At 42.9% G+C, this 16,828-nt stretch overlaps 1 protein-coding gene across 2 annotated transcripts; it reads right to left on the reverse strand.

Moving 5' to 3' along the window:
• Positions 1-8,147: 8,147 nt before the first annotated feature.
• NGDN (neuroguidin) lies at positions 8,148-15,093 on the reverse strand. Of its 2 annotated transcripts, XM_010954733.3 has the most exons (11): positions 15,014-15,091; positions 14,620-14,679; positions 13,928-13,999; positions 10,845-10,982; positions 10,518-10,602; positions 10,381-10,433; positions 10,009-10,132; positions 9,755-9,923; positions 8,955-9,111; positions 8,754-8,811; positions 8,148-8,314 (listed from the first exon to the last, which is right to left on the reverse strand). In XM_010954733.3, the coding sequence occupies exons 1-11, from the start codon at positions 15,023-15,025 to the stop codon at positions 8,295-8,297; spliced, it is 948 nt and encodes a 315-aa protein (XP_010953035.1). In that variant the 5' UTR covers positions 15,026-15,091; the 3' UTR covers positions 8,148-8,294. The 2 variants fall into 2 exon arrangements, with proteins under 2 accessions (XP_010953035.1, XP_010953034.1); XM_010954732.3 differs by lacking the exon at positions 8,148-8,314 and having other exon boundaries at positions 8,321-8,811; positions 15,014-15,093.
• Between the last annotated feature and the right edge of the window lie 1,735 nt (positions 15,094-16,828).

Below are 16,828 nucleotides of genomic sequence, written 5' to 3' on the forward strand. Positions count from 1 at the left end.
GCAACTAAGGTGCCGAAGACAGGAGCTCATCCTGCAGGATCTTCCCAAATTCTGGATACTTCTGCCCAACCAGGAATTTATCAAAAGCAATGGAGAAAAGCTTCCAAGTGAACAGAAAAGGAGGCTAGGATGACAGGAGGCTGCAGAATGCGATTCCAGGAGCTCCAGCAGGGAGATGGGTGAGGAATGGGATTTTTAGCAGCACCCAGCTGGTTCTTTAAGGGTGTCACCTGACACTCCAAGGGAAATACATCCATTAGGGGATCAATTTGAGGGATGAGAAAGAGAGGAAAGGCTGGGTTTCAGAAAGCACCCTTTTGGTGGGAGGCATCTAGGAAGCTTTGGAGCTTAAAGCCTTGGGAGGGCATAAAAGGGTAAGAAGGAAGTCTGCCACCAGTGATAGATTACCTAAGACTGGACTGAAAGAAATGAGGGGAGTGTGAAGCCAGATGAAGCTTCTCTGGTGTTAACTGCCATAGAACTGAGTGCGATGGCAGACAAGGGTCACTGTAGCTAAGAGACAGGGTTTTCCCGGCTAGGAATTCTGATTTGATCTCTTTACCACCTAGGGCTTCCTGCAAGAGCCAGCAGTGAGCAAACTGAAACTGGGAGAGCGGGAGTAGACACTCAAGGGCTTTTTATTCTCCAGAGCTCACCCGTGGGGCTAAGCCGAAGGCTGGCAGATGAGACAAAGCAGTTCTCAGAGGAAGTTCCTACAGGCTCAAAGTGGAAATACAGGAATGCTTTCTGAGCTTGTTTTCTAGCCTCGGCTTTACTTCATGATAAAAACTGTAATAACATTTATTAATCTAGTCACAATGACGCCCTCATAGCAGAGAGACATTCCCTAAGACTGAGGATTCTTGGCACTAGGAGCAGGAAGCAGGCGGTCCACAGAGTCTTTTGTTATTTTGGTCGCCCCGGGAATGAAGGGTTAGTTACCAAAGAGCAGCAAGGCGAGAAAACAGAGACTCCAGAGTGTCCAGCATCCACCACCCTGGGCTATCCAGCCCAGAGAAACTTATAAGGGGGAGAAGGCTTAGGGAAGGGATATATTAGTTAGCAGTAAGGTCAAATTAAACCTGGAATGGGGACTAGCAGTCAGGACTCTGCAAAGTCCCTACCTTAGCACTGGCGAGGCCACTCCAATGGGCTGGACCACGGAAGGCCCAAGGGGAGTGCCAGCCCTTCCTGGGGAGCCAGGCACCTCATCTGCCTGCACGCCCCTGCACTCCCACTGCTGGCCCTCAACCTCAGCAGGCCGACCAAGGCTGGCTTAGATACAGAACCTGACTGTGCTGCTGGCTTCGAGGCTGTCAGTGACTCCGGGGGCGAAATAGGAACACTGGTTTCCAAGGGGTAGTCAAGAAGAAGTCAGACCTAGATGTCCCACAGGATGTAGGTTCTAAGGCCAGGCCTGCTGATGACTTATTTGTACAGTTTGGGACAAACCATTTCCCCCTGGAGCACCTGAGTGGAAGAAAACAAAAATTATAACCAATCCAATTTTAGCTACAGTACCATAAGCACCTAGAGAAGACATAGTTCAAACTTAAAAATAACTCTTGTAGAAGGATACTAAAGTTGGAAAGTTCCTGTCATTCACTACAACAAATATTTACTGAGTCTTGCTTTTAAGAGAGAGACTGCTCATCGTCTGTGTTACAAGTCCACAACCCTAACTAGAGTCCCCAGAATAGGGTAAGAGAGGTCTCTGAGAAGGGCAGCAAAGAAATCAGCTGAGGAAACAAAAAGGCCACTGGCCTATCTGCCTCCACCAGTATACACACCTTAAGGGGGCAGGAGAGGTAGGAAAAAGAGAGGTTTCCATAGGCACCTCCAAGGCTCAGATAATAAAAAGAAGGAGGTGGTGTTTTGCACTGTGGCTCTTTCCAGGGCTCTGCCCCACAGGCAAACTCTGCCTCTCTCCACAGTCCAGGAGTCAGCCTTGATTCACACAGGCTAGGGAAATGGGAGCCAGTCACTCTGAGGCTGCCATGTAAGCTAAGGAAGATCTCCTTCCATCAGCGGATAAAGGAAAGAGGCCACACTGTTCATCTTATGGATAGTTTCTAGGCTATCCACAAGGCAAAGACTCAGTTCTATTCTCCAGGGAGTTACTTGAATGCTATCAATCCATAAAAATATTCAATAAAAGGAAAATAAGCCATCTAGAAATTGGGTGACTTTACAAGCAACAGCGCTGAGTTAGCTGAGAGGGGGGTCACACTGGTCACACAATGAATGAGCAGTTTTCAGATAAAGTTAAGAAGCCAGGCAGGGCAAGAGCGAGGGTAATGTCTGGTGAGTCTGGGCTATATTCTGGGAAGACTAAACAAATAAAGGGAGCTGTGGCTGAGTGGGGCAACCCCATAAACTTGGCTGTGATAAAGGAAGGACATGCAATGACAGAAGGAAGCAGGCACCAGAGAAAACTGAGGTCTTGCATCAGAATTGTGCTCAGCAGTGACCAGCCAGCCAGGATGCCCATCAAGTAGGTGTCCCAGCTGCCATGGCAAGGAGTCAAAAGATAAAAACCAGAGCATTTCCTGAGGGACCGCAGAACGTGGTTTTCCTCCAGTCTACAAAATACACGATCATGAAAGCACAGCTATCCTTAGCAATCTGAACCAAAGTTTTTGGATAAAATCCTTATTTGAATTCTTGTGATTTCCCATCTCCCATTTTCCCAGCACATGGAACTAAATTCTGTAGGTTCAGGTAACAGCGTCCTTTGCCAGCTAAACTCTATCTAAATCCAGGCACTGAATAGACTTCGACAGCAAAGGATACCTTTACTTTCCCTTCCCCATTCATTCTTCACATAGCGCCTCAGCCTTCTCCTGACCAAGCCCTCAACACTGACCCCTTAGTTCCCCTGACCCTGGTCTCTTCTACCTGACTGTCACCCATGGCCCCTTTTCATTAGGAGACTCATCTTAAGATGCCAATGGCAGAAGAGAGAAGAGAAATAAAGGGAGTAAGGAATAGTGTAGATTTTAGATAGGGGCGTGAGATGGAAATCCTGCAGACAGAGAGAATGAGAGAAACAGAGACAGAGAAAGGAAGCAACCTGGAGCTGAGGGGGAGGGGAAGAAGATGGCATTGCGGAAAAAAGAGCGCCACAAAATTAATTTGAGGAAGGGAACAGTAAAGGAGACGCTTATGGAATAACAATCAGGCAGCAGAGGGCTGGGGAAAGGGGGAGAGCGTCGGGGTGGGGAGGACCCTACGCGCAGAGCAACAGCAGCACCACCTATGGGCATGGCGAAGGGTTACAGGCAGCAACAAAAGAGTCCCCCCGCCTGGGCTTGGGAGTCTGGGGTGCAGGTGGGGAGGGAGAAGTTCCAGCTTCTGCCCTTCCAACCTCTCAGTAACACAACATACAAGCTAGAAGAATAAATCTCTACAGCTCTCCTGGGAAGAGAGGGATTTAAGAAGGGAAGGGAGGAAAGACAGAGGACTCCTGGCTTTTTTCATTCCAAGGGGGTTTCCCTCTCAGAATTCAGGCAGCAGAAAAGAGAAGGGTATGGAAGGAGAGAATGTCAGGTGCCAAAAGGAATGCGTGCGCCTGCTTCTTCGTTCATTAGCTGGAGAAAGGATTTTCTCTTTATTTCCAAGTGATTTCCTTTCCCCACTGGATGCTGGAGTACAGCTCCCTCCCTGGGGCAATGGATGCCCCTCACTCAGCTGCTTCCTCCCAGCACTGCCTTGAAACTCCCAACCATCATTAGAAACCCCCAGGGAGCCACCAAGCTCTGAGAAGGAAAGGGAAGGGTCCCCCCACCAGTCAAACAGACCTGGGGGGACGGGGGTAGGGTAGAAAGAATGAGAAAGAGAGAACGCAAAAGCTCTGCAGAGGGAGGGGAGAGAGAAATGTGATCAGTGGTATTTGTTGTGCTTGCAAGGAGGAAGGATCTTTCACATTTTTAATAATAATAAATACATGAAGACAGATTTGCCAGCATTGCTCTGGCTCCTTGGGAAGTGTGGGGGAGGGGAGCCAATGCAGCTGCAGCACAGACTAATATCTCCCCCTCCCCTCCCCCATTAGAAAGGCTCAGTATTGCAGCAGCCTCCCCTCCCCCTCTAACCGCAGTCCTCCCCATCAGAGCCCACCCTTTCCCTGGTCCCCTCACACAGCTCTGCCCCTCCCTCCTCCACCTCTCTCCCTCTCTCTACTCCAACCCTAGACTCTATCCTTTCAGCACTGGTCCTCATTTACCACAGTCTTACTTGGGCTCTCAGAAGCCCTAGTAGCCACACAGTACTCCCCTAACCCGAGGTCCCCTTTTCCTACCAGTGCCCTCCACAGCTGACATACAACAACCCACAGAAATAATCCAGTACATTTCAGCATTTCCTGGACCCCACCAAAAGGATTGCTTTTTTCCCCCTCATTTTTATTTCAATGTGACCTCCTTTCTCACAACCTTAAATGGCCATCAAATGTGCTTGTGCTCAGGGGGTGTCAGGGCCTCAGGACTAGGTGACTACTGCCACCTATTGACCCAAATTTGTTCGAGATAGACCTTTAATACACTTCTTACACGGCGACGCTCTGTTATTTCAAAAGCATCAATAGCTTAAACATGCAAAGGCATGGCTCTTGGGGTTTCTCTGAGACCCTCTGAACAATGAGATCAAAGAAATACAAAAGCAAGACTGGGCAGAGAGCCAGAGCAATGATGCTTTTCTCCATGCAGACATAGAAAAAGGCCAAGCCCAAGGAATGAAAAAGCAACTTTAAGTCCCTTCATGGGTCTGGATGCAAAAGACTAGGGGACAGATAGAGTTTTTCTCAAGGGCTGTTAAAAAGCTAGTGCATCACAATATGAATGATGTTACTAATAGAGCAGAGACGGCAGGATTTCACTCACATGCCTGTCAGGTTGACCAAATCCTTGAATAAGTTTCAACGTGAATCTGAGGTTTACACACCCAGGGAGGAAGGGGACACTCAGGACTGCTTCTGACTCTCACTCAATCCATACCAATCAGAATTGGAGATTAGACAGATAAACTGGGCCATGCCAAAGGAAAGGTCTACACCAGGGAGCTCTATGGATTGGTTTAGCTATGTACCTTCCGCCAAACCAAGGCAAGGAACAAGATGAGAAATCTTGAACTCTCCATGGTGCTGAAAACAGACATACTCAAGTCACCCTTTCCTCATAAACAAAACATTTTTCTAATAAGGTATCCATGAAGACTGCTGTGAACTCCTGACAGGCATTTTCCCAAGCCTTCATAAAATCATAATAAAACACAGCTTTAGCAGCAAAAACAAGCCTTGGTCAAAACCTCTTCCCCACCCTCCCAGATAACAATACGAAGGCAGAGATGCTAAAGTACTGGAGAAAGGATTTTCTCTGTATCTTCAAGTGATTTCATTTCCCCACTGGATGCTGGAGTATAGCTCCCTCCCTGGGGCAACGGATGTCCCTCAGCTGCTTCCTCCCAGCACTGCCTTGAAACTCCCAACCATCATTAGAAACCCCCAGGGAGCCACCAAGCTCTGAGAAGGAAAGGGTAGGATCCCCCACCAGTCAAACAGACCTTGGGGGGGACAGAGGTAGGGTGGAAAGAATGAGACAATACGAAAGCTCTGCAGAGGGAGGGAAGAGAGTAATGTAGTCAGTGGTATTTATTGTGCTTCCAGGGAGGAAGGCTCCTTCACATTTTTAATAATAATAGAATAAATACATAAAAACTAACAATAATAAATACTAAGATTCTCCTTAACATCACATGATAAAATTGAACAGGTGCACACTAGTGATATATATTACTTAGTGAATGTAGAAAGCGATCTGTGGTTAGCACTGCACTGATGAAATCTTGACATTCATGAGGTCTGAACAGAGAACTAAATCTATGAGGAGGAATAGGGGAAAGAAAACAACAGCCAAAAGAAACCCGAAATCCTAATTCTTAGTTCCCTTACCCTACTACTGTAAAAGTGATTCTTCAAACTACATTCCATGGAGTTCTAAAGGTTCTTCAGAGCTCCTCAGAAATCCTGGGGAATGTGGCCCATGAGAACATGAAGCTCCAGGACCACTCATTCCCACTTCAACCAAAGTAACCTCACTTATGCCTGCTTTACTCATTGAGAATCCATGCAAAACTCTGTCAGTGATGTACTCTAAACATTGTTTGATAACTCTGATGCAAATATTCTCAGATACTACTCAACTTTTTGTTGAAAACCTCTTTCAAATAATGCCTGTCCATCTAGAAGGCCAGGGTTAACAAGATTTTCTGAAATTAAAGAATGACTGAATTAATCTTAAGATCTACAGAGGCAGGGATTTTTGTCTGTTCAGTTCACTCCTATAACACAAAGAGGCCAGAATAGTGTCTGGAACTTGTGGTTTCTTTGAAGGCAAAACCTTGAATAGAAATGGTGCAGTAGGCAGAGGGCAGCTAGAGGTGATACCCTACCTATGTTTTTTTTTTTGAAGGGAAAAAACAAACCCTGAAGATGTTCATGAACCCCAGGACATCTGCAGTCCGCCATCCTTTGTGTTCCCCAAGCACTTCTCTAAGTTATTAGCCATGTAACCTTGGGCAGAAAAACCTAAGTCTCTCAGTTTCCTCATTAGTAAAATAGAGATGACATATATTTTGTAAGGATTTAGTATAAAGCACTTTGCTCAGTATGTAACACAAAGTAAGATCTTCTTCGAAAAAAAAAAAAAGATCTCCTTTCCCTTGGCAGTTTCCACAATCCAAAAATCTTAATTAGAAGCAAATGCAACAGTTAAGTCCTAAAAAGAGAATGTTGTAACCCTAACTAAAGCATTTTGTAACTGAACCTCTTGTCCAGTTAGTTCAGCCAGAAAGGAAAAAGAATCTCTAAATCTGTTATTGAGGCTCTTTGCTTAGATTCACTCAAGGAAACAGAAGTATGAGGGCTCTGGGCACATCCAGCTTGCACAGATCTGCCAGGGACTAAGTCAGAGGTCTGAGAAATACACACATCTTGGTGTCATCCACAAGAAACAGCTACAGGCTCTTTCATTTGGAGGAAACCTCAGAGATTCAGTCAAAGACATCCATTTTTCAGCGGAGGAAAATTAAAGGCCAGAGAAGTCAAGTGATTTGCCCAAGATCACAGTTAACAGAAGACAGTACTGGATGGTCTCTTAACTACTTTCCACCAAGCAATAGCTGACTGGAAACAGACCCCCGCCCCAACTGCGCAGACCAGTATGAGTCCAAGTTCATAGTACTGAGAATCAACAAGGCTTTGGTGATGTTATGATCCAAATTATATCCTTCCCCATGACATATCACTAACTCCAATGAATTAAACAAACAGACTTCTCTTTTCACTTATGTATTATCCAAGGCCAGAGAGATCTCTCACTAACAGAAGTTACTCTCTGAACAGAATACAAGATCTCAGATCTGTGACCCCCACCAGTCTCCTGACTTGGGCTGATGTGTCTATGGGATTTTCATTCTTTTGGCCTTTATGTTAGGAATTTTCTGTCTGCCTGCTTGCTGGCATTCTTTTGCAAGCTCTTTGTAAAAGGGCTGGCCTTTACTAACTGGTAAACTGAAGCCTTTGTTAAAGGAGGGTCAAAGAGGCTGAAAAACACAAGACTACTGATTCTTCACACTCTTATTCACTCCGCTATTCTCTCTGGATAAACTCTAACTCTCAAGAACTGACCTAAGATCAGCCCTCTGTCCATGCTATTCTAGAAAGAAAAGAAAAACATTCAGAGAAGGGGAGACTAGAATAACTCTTGGTGATGAGGAAAACGTTCTATCTGGGTTTTGATCATTATCAAGCACCAATGGTGGTTTCCTAAACCACTAATGACACCTAGTGGCCAGAAAGATACATTAATAAATCTTAAAATCCATGTTTAATCAGAGTATCTGTAGTGTCATTATAACAAATCACGCAGAAACTTGGGGCAACATGGGGTTGAAAGAGTGGATTATATTATTCTAATCTCTCAATATTTTTTGGTTAAATAACCATTTTCTAGTTTCTGGGGAAAATACATTCTCAAAGAAAACCATGTAAAGCCAAACTTTCTTACTCCCCCTAAAATCTCATCTTTCCTCTCACCAACAATACCCCATACCCAGGAATTCCAGCCATATAATACATGTGCAAAAGTGGCTTCACTTTGTACGTAAAATCAATTTTATTAATAAAGATCTTCCCACATGTTCAGAGCAAACAATTAATGAATTCCAAGGAAAAACCTACATACAGTAGAATTAGAAGTATTCCAGGGTAACAAAAAAATAAATATGTACACCCATAATCACCGCCGCCTCCGAAAACCTGAAAGGAAAGGAAACCAAAAATGAGGCAAAGGACAGTCAGAAAAGCCTGAAGGGAGAGGAAAAAAAGGACATCTAGAGAGAAGGGCTCAATAGGAGTGGGAACCCTTGCCAATACTCTATATCCTCCCAGGACAAAAGACAAACAGGAGGAACGAAACTGGAATGCGATGTTTCCTTCTAGTGACATTTTGATAGTTTAAGGAAGACTGAACAGGAGTTGTGAGACCTTAAGAGATAGAATCCAGGAATCTCTTTTGTGAATGATGCTGATTCTCAGCTTGGCAAAGAAAAAAATAAAGGCCCACCTCTAAAGAGATTAATGCTCAGTATGGAAGAGATACCATAGGGGATGGTAAGACCCAGGATGGCAAATCCAAAGCTGGCATCCCAGTTCTTAAACCCCATCCTGCACTTGATCACCCAAGCCACTGACTGACCTTTCTTCTTCCGACCTTTCTTAGGTATCTTCTTCCGCTTCTTAGTAGGATTCTGATCCTGAAGACACATGGAGAAATGAAGGAATGGCAGCAGCCTTCCAAGTGGCAGTGTACCTGCCCAAGTTCCTCATGGTAATAAGCCCCATAAACATTTAGCTGAAAGCATGAAGGTCACCTCCCACCACTGGATCACAACCTCACCTCGTCAAGATGAGGGGTTCCTCCTGTCAAAGCACTAATGTCACTGAAGTGCGTGAGGGAATGAAGCTGGGAGCTCATGATATTTGCTCGTTTTCGCCGTCCTTTCTCTCGTTTACTGACACTTAAGCGCACCATCATGCTCTCCTCATAGTTAATCCTACCAAAGAAATACAGACACTGTTTCTAGCATGCTCAGTACATAGAGGCAGAAAGCTGCAGCCAAGAACCTGGGTCCAGGGGTTTACTCAGCCCTGGTTCAGACAGTTCTCAAGAATGTCATGGTATCATCATCATCAAATAAAAAACAAAAACAAACAAACAAAAAAACCTGATGTTCTTGACGGGGTGGGTGTAGTTCAGTGGTAGAGTGCCTGCTTAGCATGCTAGAGGTCCTGGGTTCAATCTCCAGTATCTCCATTAAAATAAATAAATAAACCTAATTACCAACCCCCTTAAAAAAAAACAACCACCAAAACCCCTGACATTCTTGCCTTCTGCACAAAATTAAGAGTTGTGATAGCGAAATACACAGTTGTAAAGCCCTACTAGGTGAAACTGCATATATTCCTCTCCATGTAGCATTTGCTTAGCCTGAATAGTTGGGGGAAAAAAAAAACATTGTCCCCCCAGTTCCTACTCTGTACTTCAAACCCCTAATTCTTAGAAACTGTCACCTCAAGTTTTGCACTCCACTTTCTAGATAATGTGGATTCTCTTGGCAGACTTAATCATATTGACTCAAAGCAAAAGGCCAGGTCTCTATAGCATGGGTAACAATTTCTAACTGCAAGGACTCAAACCTGTGTTGATCCTCCTGGCTCTGGCGAGTAACATGAGGGTGCCGAGCATCACGGATTTCCTCTGGAGCATCTGAGTACTGCTCCTTTAGTTCCCGGATGACAGAGCTGCTCAATGCCCGTCTCTTGGCTCGTTCTAGGCGCTTCTTCTCCCGCTCAGCTTCTGTTTCATCTGTGGATAAAAATCTCCAAGGGTTATCCCAGAACAGAGAAGAGAAACACAATTCACACTGAGGGGCAGCAGCCCAGGTTCATACCATAATGCACTGGAACCAAGCGTGGAGGAACGTATTTCTTAGCTGTCCCTTTTCCAGATTTCTTCCCGGAGGCCCCAGACTGGCCTTCCTCTGCTTCATCTTCTTCCTCATCCTCAGAGCTCAACTACAAAAGGAATGTAATGTCCACAAACTCAGGAAGTGTTAGTCAAATAAGTCATAAGAAAAACCAAAGCTGGAACATCCTGGAGAGGTGGGAATATGAAAAGGGAGGAAGGAAAATCTCATACTCGAGATGCTAAGGCACAAGCTGGGAATCAACAGAAACAAGAGAACCCCAGGCGATCCAGGATCAGCACAAGGCTCATTCAGGCTTCGACTCCTCAGGAAAATCGGGATAATACAACCTCTTACCTTGCTCATCATGTTGCTGGGATGAGGCTTAAAATGGAGTGGATCATTCTCACCTAAAATAAAAGACCCAAGGGATTTTACAAGATTTGGAACTTCATGAATGGTCCCCACATCACCTTACAGCTTCTCCCACTTACTGAGGCTGCCTGTCACTGCAGTCTTGACCAGTTTGTCAATTTGATACTTCAGTTTTTGGTCCAAAGGACGAAGCTTTTCCAAAACCTGTAAGTGGTTAACAGGATTACATTTCCTCCCCAAAATTAAGCACACACCAAAGTCCCTCTATTAAGCTTCCAGATAAAGCACCTAAAATATACACAAAGTAGAGCACATAAAGACAATTTTTTTTTTCCATTTGGTTTCCTTAAACATGAGAACACACACTTAAATGAGAGTTAATGTGTGACAACCCTGGAGTTCAGGATTTAGAAACCTGGAACTCTAAGATGCCAAATGCTTCATACCGTGCGAATCTCCACCAGTCTCAAAACTGCAGCATGTCCTTGAAGAGACCTTCCTGAGGATTTGTCCAGGATGAGATGACTCAGATCCATCAGGTACATGAGCAACAACTGATCTTTCACTTCCAAAAGGCTGAGACCCTGAGGTGAACCAAACAGTAAGAGATGCAAATTCAGTTTTGACCAGAGAATAAGGAAAGCCTAGAGCAAACAAAATAATTTTTTCCAAGTCAAGTTTTTCCCAGTCAGTTCACATAAGGTATTTGTAGTAGTCTCAAGGAAGTGACTGTACCTAAAATGGCCACAGAGAAAATTATACTAACATGAAAGAAACAAAGCTCAGAGAATTACCGGAAGACAGTAAGAGCAGGAAAATGAGTAAAGTATCCCCCAAAATGACTACAGCAGGGTTTCTCAAACTCAGAGATACTGACATCCGGGGACAGAGAATTCTTTATTGTGGAGTGCTATCTGGGCACTGGAGGACGTGCAGCAACGTCCCTGGCCTCTACCTACTGATGCCATCCCCCAAGTTGTGACAATCAAAAATATCTCCATACAGCACTGAATCTCAATTTAACCAAAACAATTACTGATTTTATTCCCTTACAATAGTTATATGATACAGGTAAAAACAATGATCTATACAAATTGACATGGACTTAATTCTCTGTCAACACACTTTTTACACTATGTAAAGAGTGTGAATAACGTGGTTCTAATTAAGAGAAGGAGTATGATACACACATTTATATATATATGTATGAAAATGCCTGGAAGATAATGCAATCAACAACTGCTACCCCTTGGGACTGAGATGAGGAAATGGAAGAAACACAGTGCTTATACTGAAAAAGTGGTTTTCCATCAAGCACAATTACTTTTTTTTAATTGACGTACGGTTGATTTATAATGTTTGTGGTAGTTTCTGGTGTACAGCAAAATGATTCAGTTTATATATACATATATGTGTGTATGTATAGTCTTTTTCAGATTCTTTTCCATTTAGGTCATTACAAGATACTGAATATAGTTCTCTGTGCTACAGAGTAGGTCCTTACTGTTTATCTACTTTATATATAAAGTAGTGTGTATCTGTTAATCCCAGACTCCTAATTTATCCTTCCCTGCCCTTACTTTCCCCTTTGGTAACCATAAGTTTGTATTCTATATCTGTAAGTCTATTTCTGTTTTGTAAATAAGTCCCTTTGCATCTTTTTTTTTTGGTTCCACATATAAGTAGTATCATATATTTGTTTGACTTACTTAGTATGATAATCTCTTAGTACAATAATCTATGATGATAATTTCCATCTATGTTGAAAATATGTACTTATAATAAAAGAAATTAAAAAAAAATACACCCCAGTACTTATCTCAGAATGGTGATTATATTGGTTTTTAATTCTCTTCTTTGTGATTTTATGTATCTTCCAAACTTCCTCAAATTAAAAGTGAATTATACTTACAGTCATAAAATCAAGCAAATGTTATATAAGTTTATGCTTTTAAATAAAAGAAAGTAATGAGCGTAAGCAGACTTAAGTTACAGTTGTTAAAAAAAAGTCACCATGACTGCATAAAACAAAACTAATAAAGTCCACAGCCCTCAGAAGACCTATTTCAGACAGGTTAAATATTCTGCCTAAGATTACACAGTAATAGGAGTAGAGCTGGGATTCAAACTTTTAGTCTGACTCCAACACCCAAGCCCTGGGTATCTTTAAACCCACATGCTAAGCTCTTGAGGTCAACACTCGTTTGGTACAGGTGGATGAGCAAAGGATTTAAAGACAGACAAACTGAGTTTAACTTTTGAATTAGGCACTTAGTAGTCGAATATGGGGTAAATTATGACCTCAGTCTCCTCATCTATAATATGTACAGTATTTCCTTCCTGTCTCCAAACTTTTCATTATGAGGCTCAAATAAGATAATGTGAAAACACTCTGCAACCTGTAGAGCACCTACTGAAAGTTTTTGATCCTGCAAGTTAATAAATATCTGTTCAATGAATAAATATACAGTGATCTAAGATACATGTGGGCAGCCCATCTTAAAAAGGCATTAAAATGGATAAAAGCATGATATCCAGAATAAAGACGCCAAGAATTTGAGAAATAGGCTCTTTTGACATGCTCGGGCATTGTCAAGCTTAAAATGGATTACAAGTGTATGAGAGAAAGACAAAGGAGGATGAAAAAGGAAAAGATAGAAAAATGATGAGAAAGAAAAAAAAGAGGATATATTAAAAATTCTTTAGCTATCTTTCTAAAGCACAATTTTGCTGTAAACCTCATGCTTAAAAATCCTTCAATGATTTTTATTAATCTGCTATAATAAATTTCATACTTCTGTTGACTTATGGAATGTTTTGCTTAAATAATACCTTAAGACACAAGGTTAATATAAAAAACAGGTAACACCCAAGTTTTCCAGTTCAGGCAAGTATGAAGGATTCAGACACCTTCTATACTGCCCCACACCCAGTGATCCCTGAGAAGGTTCTACAAGACCTTAATTTGAAAACTACCATATTTAATTTTAAGATACACATCATTTTCCTATTTTAACATCTCTAAAGTCAGGATACATCTCTAAATCAATGGTATCTTAGCGTTTATGTCACAGATTAACAAGTAGCATTTTTTTTCTTAGTATGTAAAATTAACAGCATTTTAGATTTCCTACCAGCCGCCTCCCCCTCAAATGTGCACCCAATCACACTAAACAACTTACCTCCTTTCCCAGAATACCACCATGCTTTCAGGTCTCTGTGCCTTTGCACATGTTCTTTCTGTCTCTCTGACTCTTATTTATACCTCACAATCCTGTTACCTCCTCTAAGAAGCCTTCCCTGACTTCCCCTTACTTCTCTGATTATTTAATCTCGCTCCTCAGCTTGCACAGCTGCTCATGACCCATCATGACTGCTACCGCTTAAACTTATTGCTTTCACTTGTTTTCTCTACTGGACTTCAGCACAGAAACTGGAGCACTCAGGACATACAAGACGCTTAATAAATACATGAAAAACTTTTGAGAACATCAAGTCAGGGGATGCCTACCCTTCAAGTATGTCTTACCTTCTCTGTAGGATAGGCTTTAGCTTGAACTTTTTTGATCAGAGCTTGCACTTGTGTGGTGACAGCCATCACCTGAAATTAACCCAAATAAAACCACTGACTAGGATACATCAAGTCATCTTTGTGAGCTCCAAAGGGCAAAAGCTAAACAATTTTACCTAAAAATTATCTGAAACACTGCCTAAAGTACATCATTATCTTCTTTCCAGTTCTGGGAAAGTATAGAAGAGATGTTTCTGAAACTTCTTCAAAAGGTAGAAAAAATTTTCCACTTCGTCTTTAAGCTAAAGAAACCATCTTACCAAACCACGGGGAAGGGATAGGAACTGGGACAAAGATGATGAGAGCACTGTAGCTTTGTAATGGTCGAACTTGCAATGCACACTACTATATAAACATATATTAGCATCCAAAGGGCAAGTCATACCACCTTTCCCACCACCCGTTTCCTTAGCTATAAGAATAAAGGAAATTGACTCAGATGCTTTCTTTCTGGAGTTTTCCGTATCCTTTGGATGCAGAAATCAATTACTTTGTATTGTAGCCTGAAAAGGTTTTCATTAAGTCATTTTGCTCTTACGGTATTTGGTCATTCAAATATATACCCCCAAATCACCAAAGTTTAGAGATGAGGTACACAAAGTCAAAGCTGAGCCGTGACTAATCTATTCCAAAGGGGTGCCATTACTTACCTGCTCCTGCAGGTTTTTCAAAAGGGCCACGGCATTTGGCAGGTCTGACTCCAACACCTCCTATGGAAGGGAGAGTACAGAAAAGACATTCTTTCCTCAGGATTATAAACCGGACCGTCTCCTTCAGACAACCCACACTTCCGGCCTTCCCACTCCGGTGCACCTGCAGCCTCGCCTCACAGCCGGCCAGCCCCTCTGGTTTACTGGAAAGAAGCGGCTTAATTCCAGTCCCGTCTCCCTACTACTGCTTTTGCCCCGCTGTGGCAGGGAGGACGCCTCCCTGGAGCTACTTTCATAGCCACCCTTTCCTCACGCCAATAATCTGCCTGGAGCCACTGAGGAGAAAAGAAACATCCACAATAGCAAGCCGAGGAAGCAAACACACTGCACTTACCGGCGCCGCCATCTTCACAAAGCCCGCCCCTTCCGGAGACGTACTTCCTGAAAGCTAGTCTTGATAGACTTGAGAGACCGCGGCCGCTTGCAAACCTAAGCCAATAGGAATAAGGGCTCTCTCATTTCCGCCCCGAACAGGATGTACGAGAGGAGGGGCCGGGTCCAGCCAATGGAATAGAAGAACAGTCTAAATTCGTCAGACTTAGGAGGAGCTTTAAAGACGTAAAGATGCGCTTGGAAAGAAGCATGTGATTAGTAGATTGAGAAGAAATGATTGGAGCTAAGCCAATAAAAACTGGGCAATTGATTGATTGACAGTTAGAAAGGCCCAATGGGAAAAAGGAGTTAGCTGAGTGAACTGAGAGCGTATTGGCGCCTGGATACCGCAGTACCCGGAGCCTTTTTCACGACGCTTCCCTTGCGTTGCCGGAACTCATCGCTAGGTGACGGGCCTCAGCTTCGTTTCGGGAAGGTGGTCTCGTTATGGAACCGCCATTGCTGCCTGTTGTTCCAACGCAGGCCGCGCTAGATTCCTCACAGACCTCAGGGCCCTTGTGTGATTGTAAAGAAGTCATTCGATCTCTGAGCTTTTTTCATCTATAAATAAAAGTTGGGCCAGAGAAACCCAGAGCCAGAGTTTATACATAGGCAGTAAGGACCCTCACCGCATCGTGCGCACCTGCGGGCGCTGCGGAATGACACTGCTTCCCCCCTCTCCGCTTGCCTCCCGAACACTCCTACCACTAGGAATTTGGGGACGTGAAGGGAAGGACGTTTAACAAATGAAGAAGCCAGTTCAGATTTACGTGACTTGCCCCTGGTTACACGGGCCCCTGCAGAACTTTGTTCAAACCCAGCCTGCGCATATTATTTCATTATGCTCTGCCTCATCTTTTCTACTTTCAAATACACCAGCTTACTTCTGCTCACAGGCTGCTAAAGTCAGTTGTACAGGAATTAATTGTTCCTGTTGTCTGACTTGGGAAATTAGCATTGCAAGGGAAATTAGCATTGCAAATGATGGCCTTAAATTTTACCTCCAACTACCGGGCTGACCGAGGACTAGAAGTCAGATTTCCTGATTTGGAGCCGTCTTCTGGAATTAAACAAGGAGTAAATTCGGTATTTCGGCAATCAGGGTGGGAAAATCCTAGTTTCTCAATCTTTTGCTGGACTCAGGAAGAAAGCAGGGGCTAGGTACCCAGTTTCCTTGCCTCTACATCTGGCATTTATTTGCTGCTTCAGGCCCAGCGTAGAAATTCAGGGTGCCTTGACAGCCTACTCAATTAACCAATAGTTTTTGTACCGTTTATCAGAATTTGTATTATGAAAAATTTCCATTTCAACAAATTCTCATGCTTGTCTAGTTAGGTCTGTGACCTAACTATAAGCCTCTCCTTTACTTGGAATTTGAAATTTAATCTGTCATAAGCATTATGAAATCAGTGACAAAACAAATTACACTGCCTTGTTTTTGATTATTGAATACTTACCGATTCCTTTTGTTACAAGAAAATCTTGGCGTTAATAGTACACTAAATCTTTGTAGAACTCTTCCAGGACTCAATCAATAAGTATTGGCAAAGAAAACCAGATCAAAATTTATTGTTTTCTATTTCAACAGTTCTATAACTGGCAATCATATCATAACATTTGCACATATAAACTGAGCAACTTTTTTTTGAGAAATTTAAAATATTAATTCATTTAAAAAATAACAAATCCATTACATATTAAAATGCATGTTTATTTAAAAATTTCCTCCAAAATTAATGAAGAGGACAGTATTTTACATTTCTATAAATCTCTTTAA

Source organism: Camelus bactrianus, chromosome 6 (assembly GCF_048773025.1).
Source record: "Camelus bactrianus isolate YW-2024 breed Bactrian camel chromosome 6, ASM4877302v1, whole genome shotgun sequence".
NCBI classification, from domain to species: Eukaryota; Metazoa; Chordata; class Mammalia; order Artiodactyla; family Camelidae; genus Camelus; species Camelus bactrianus.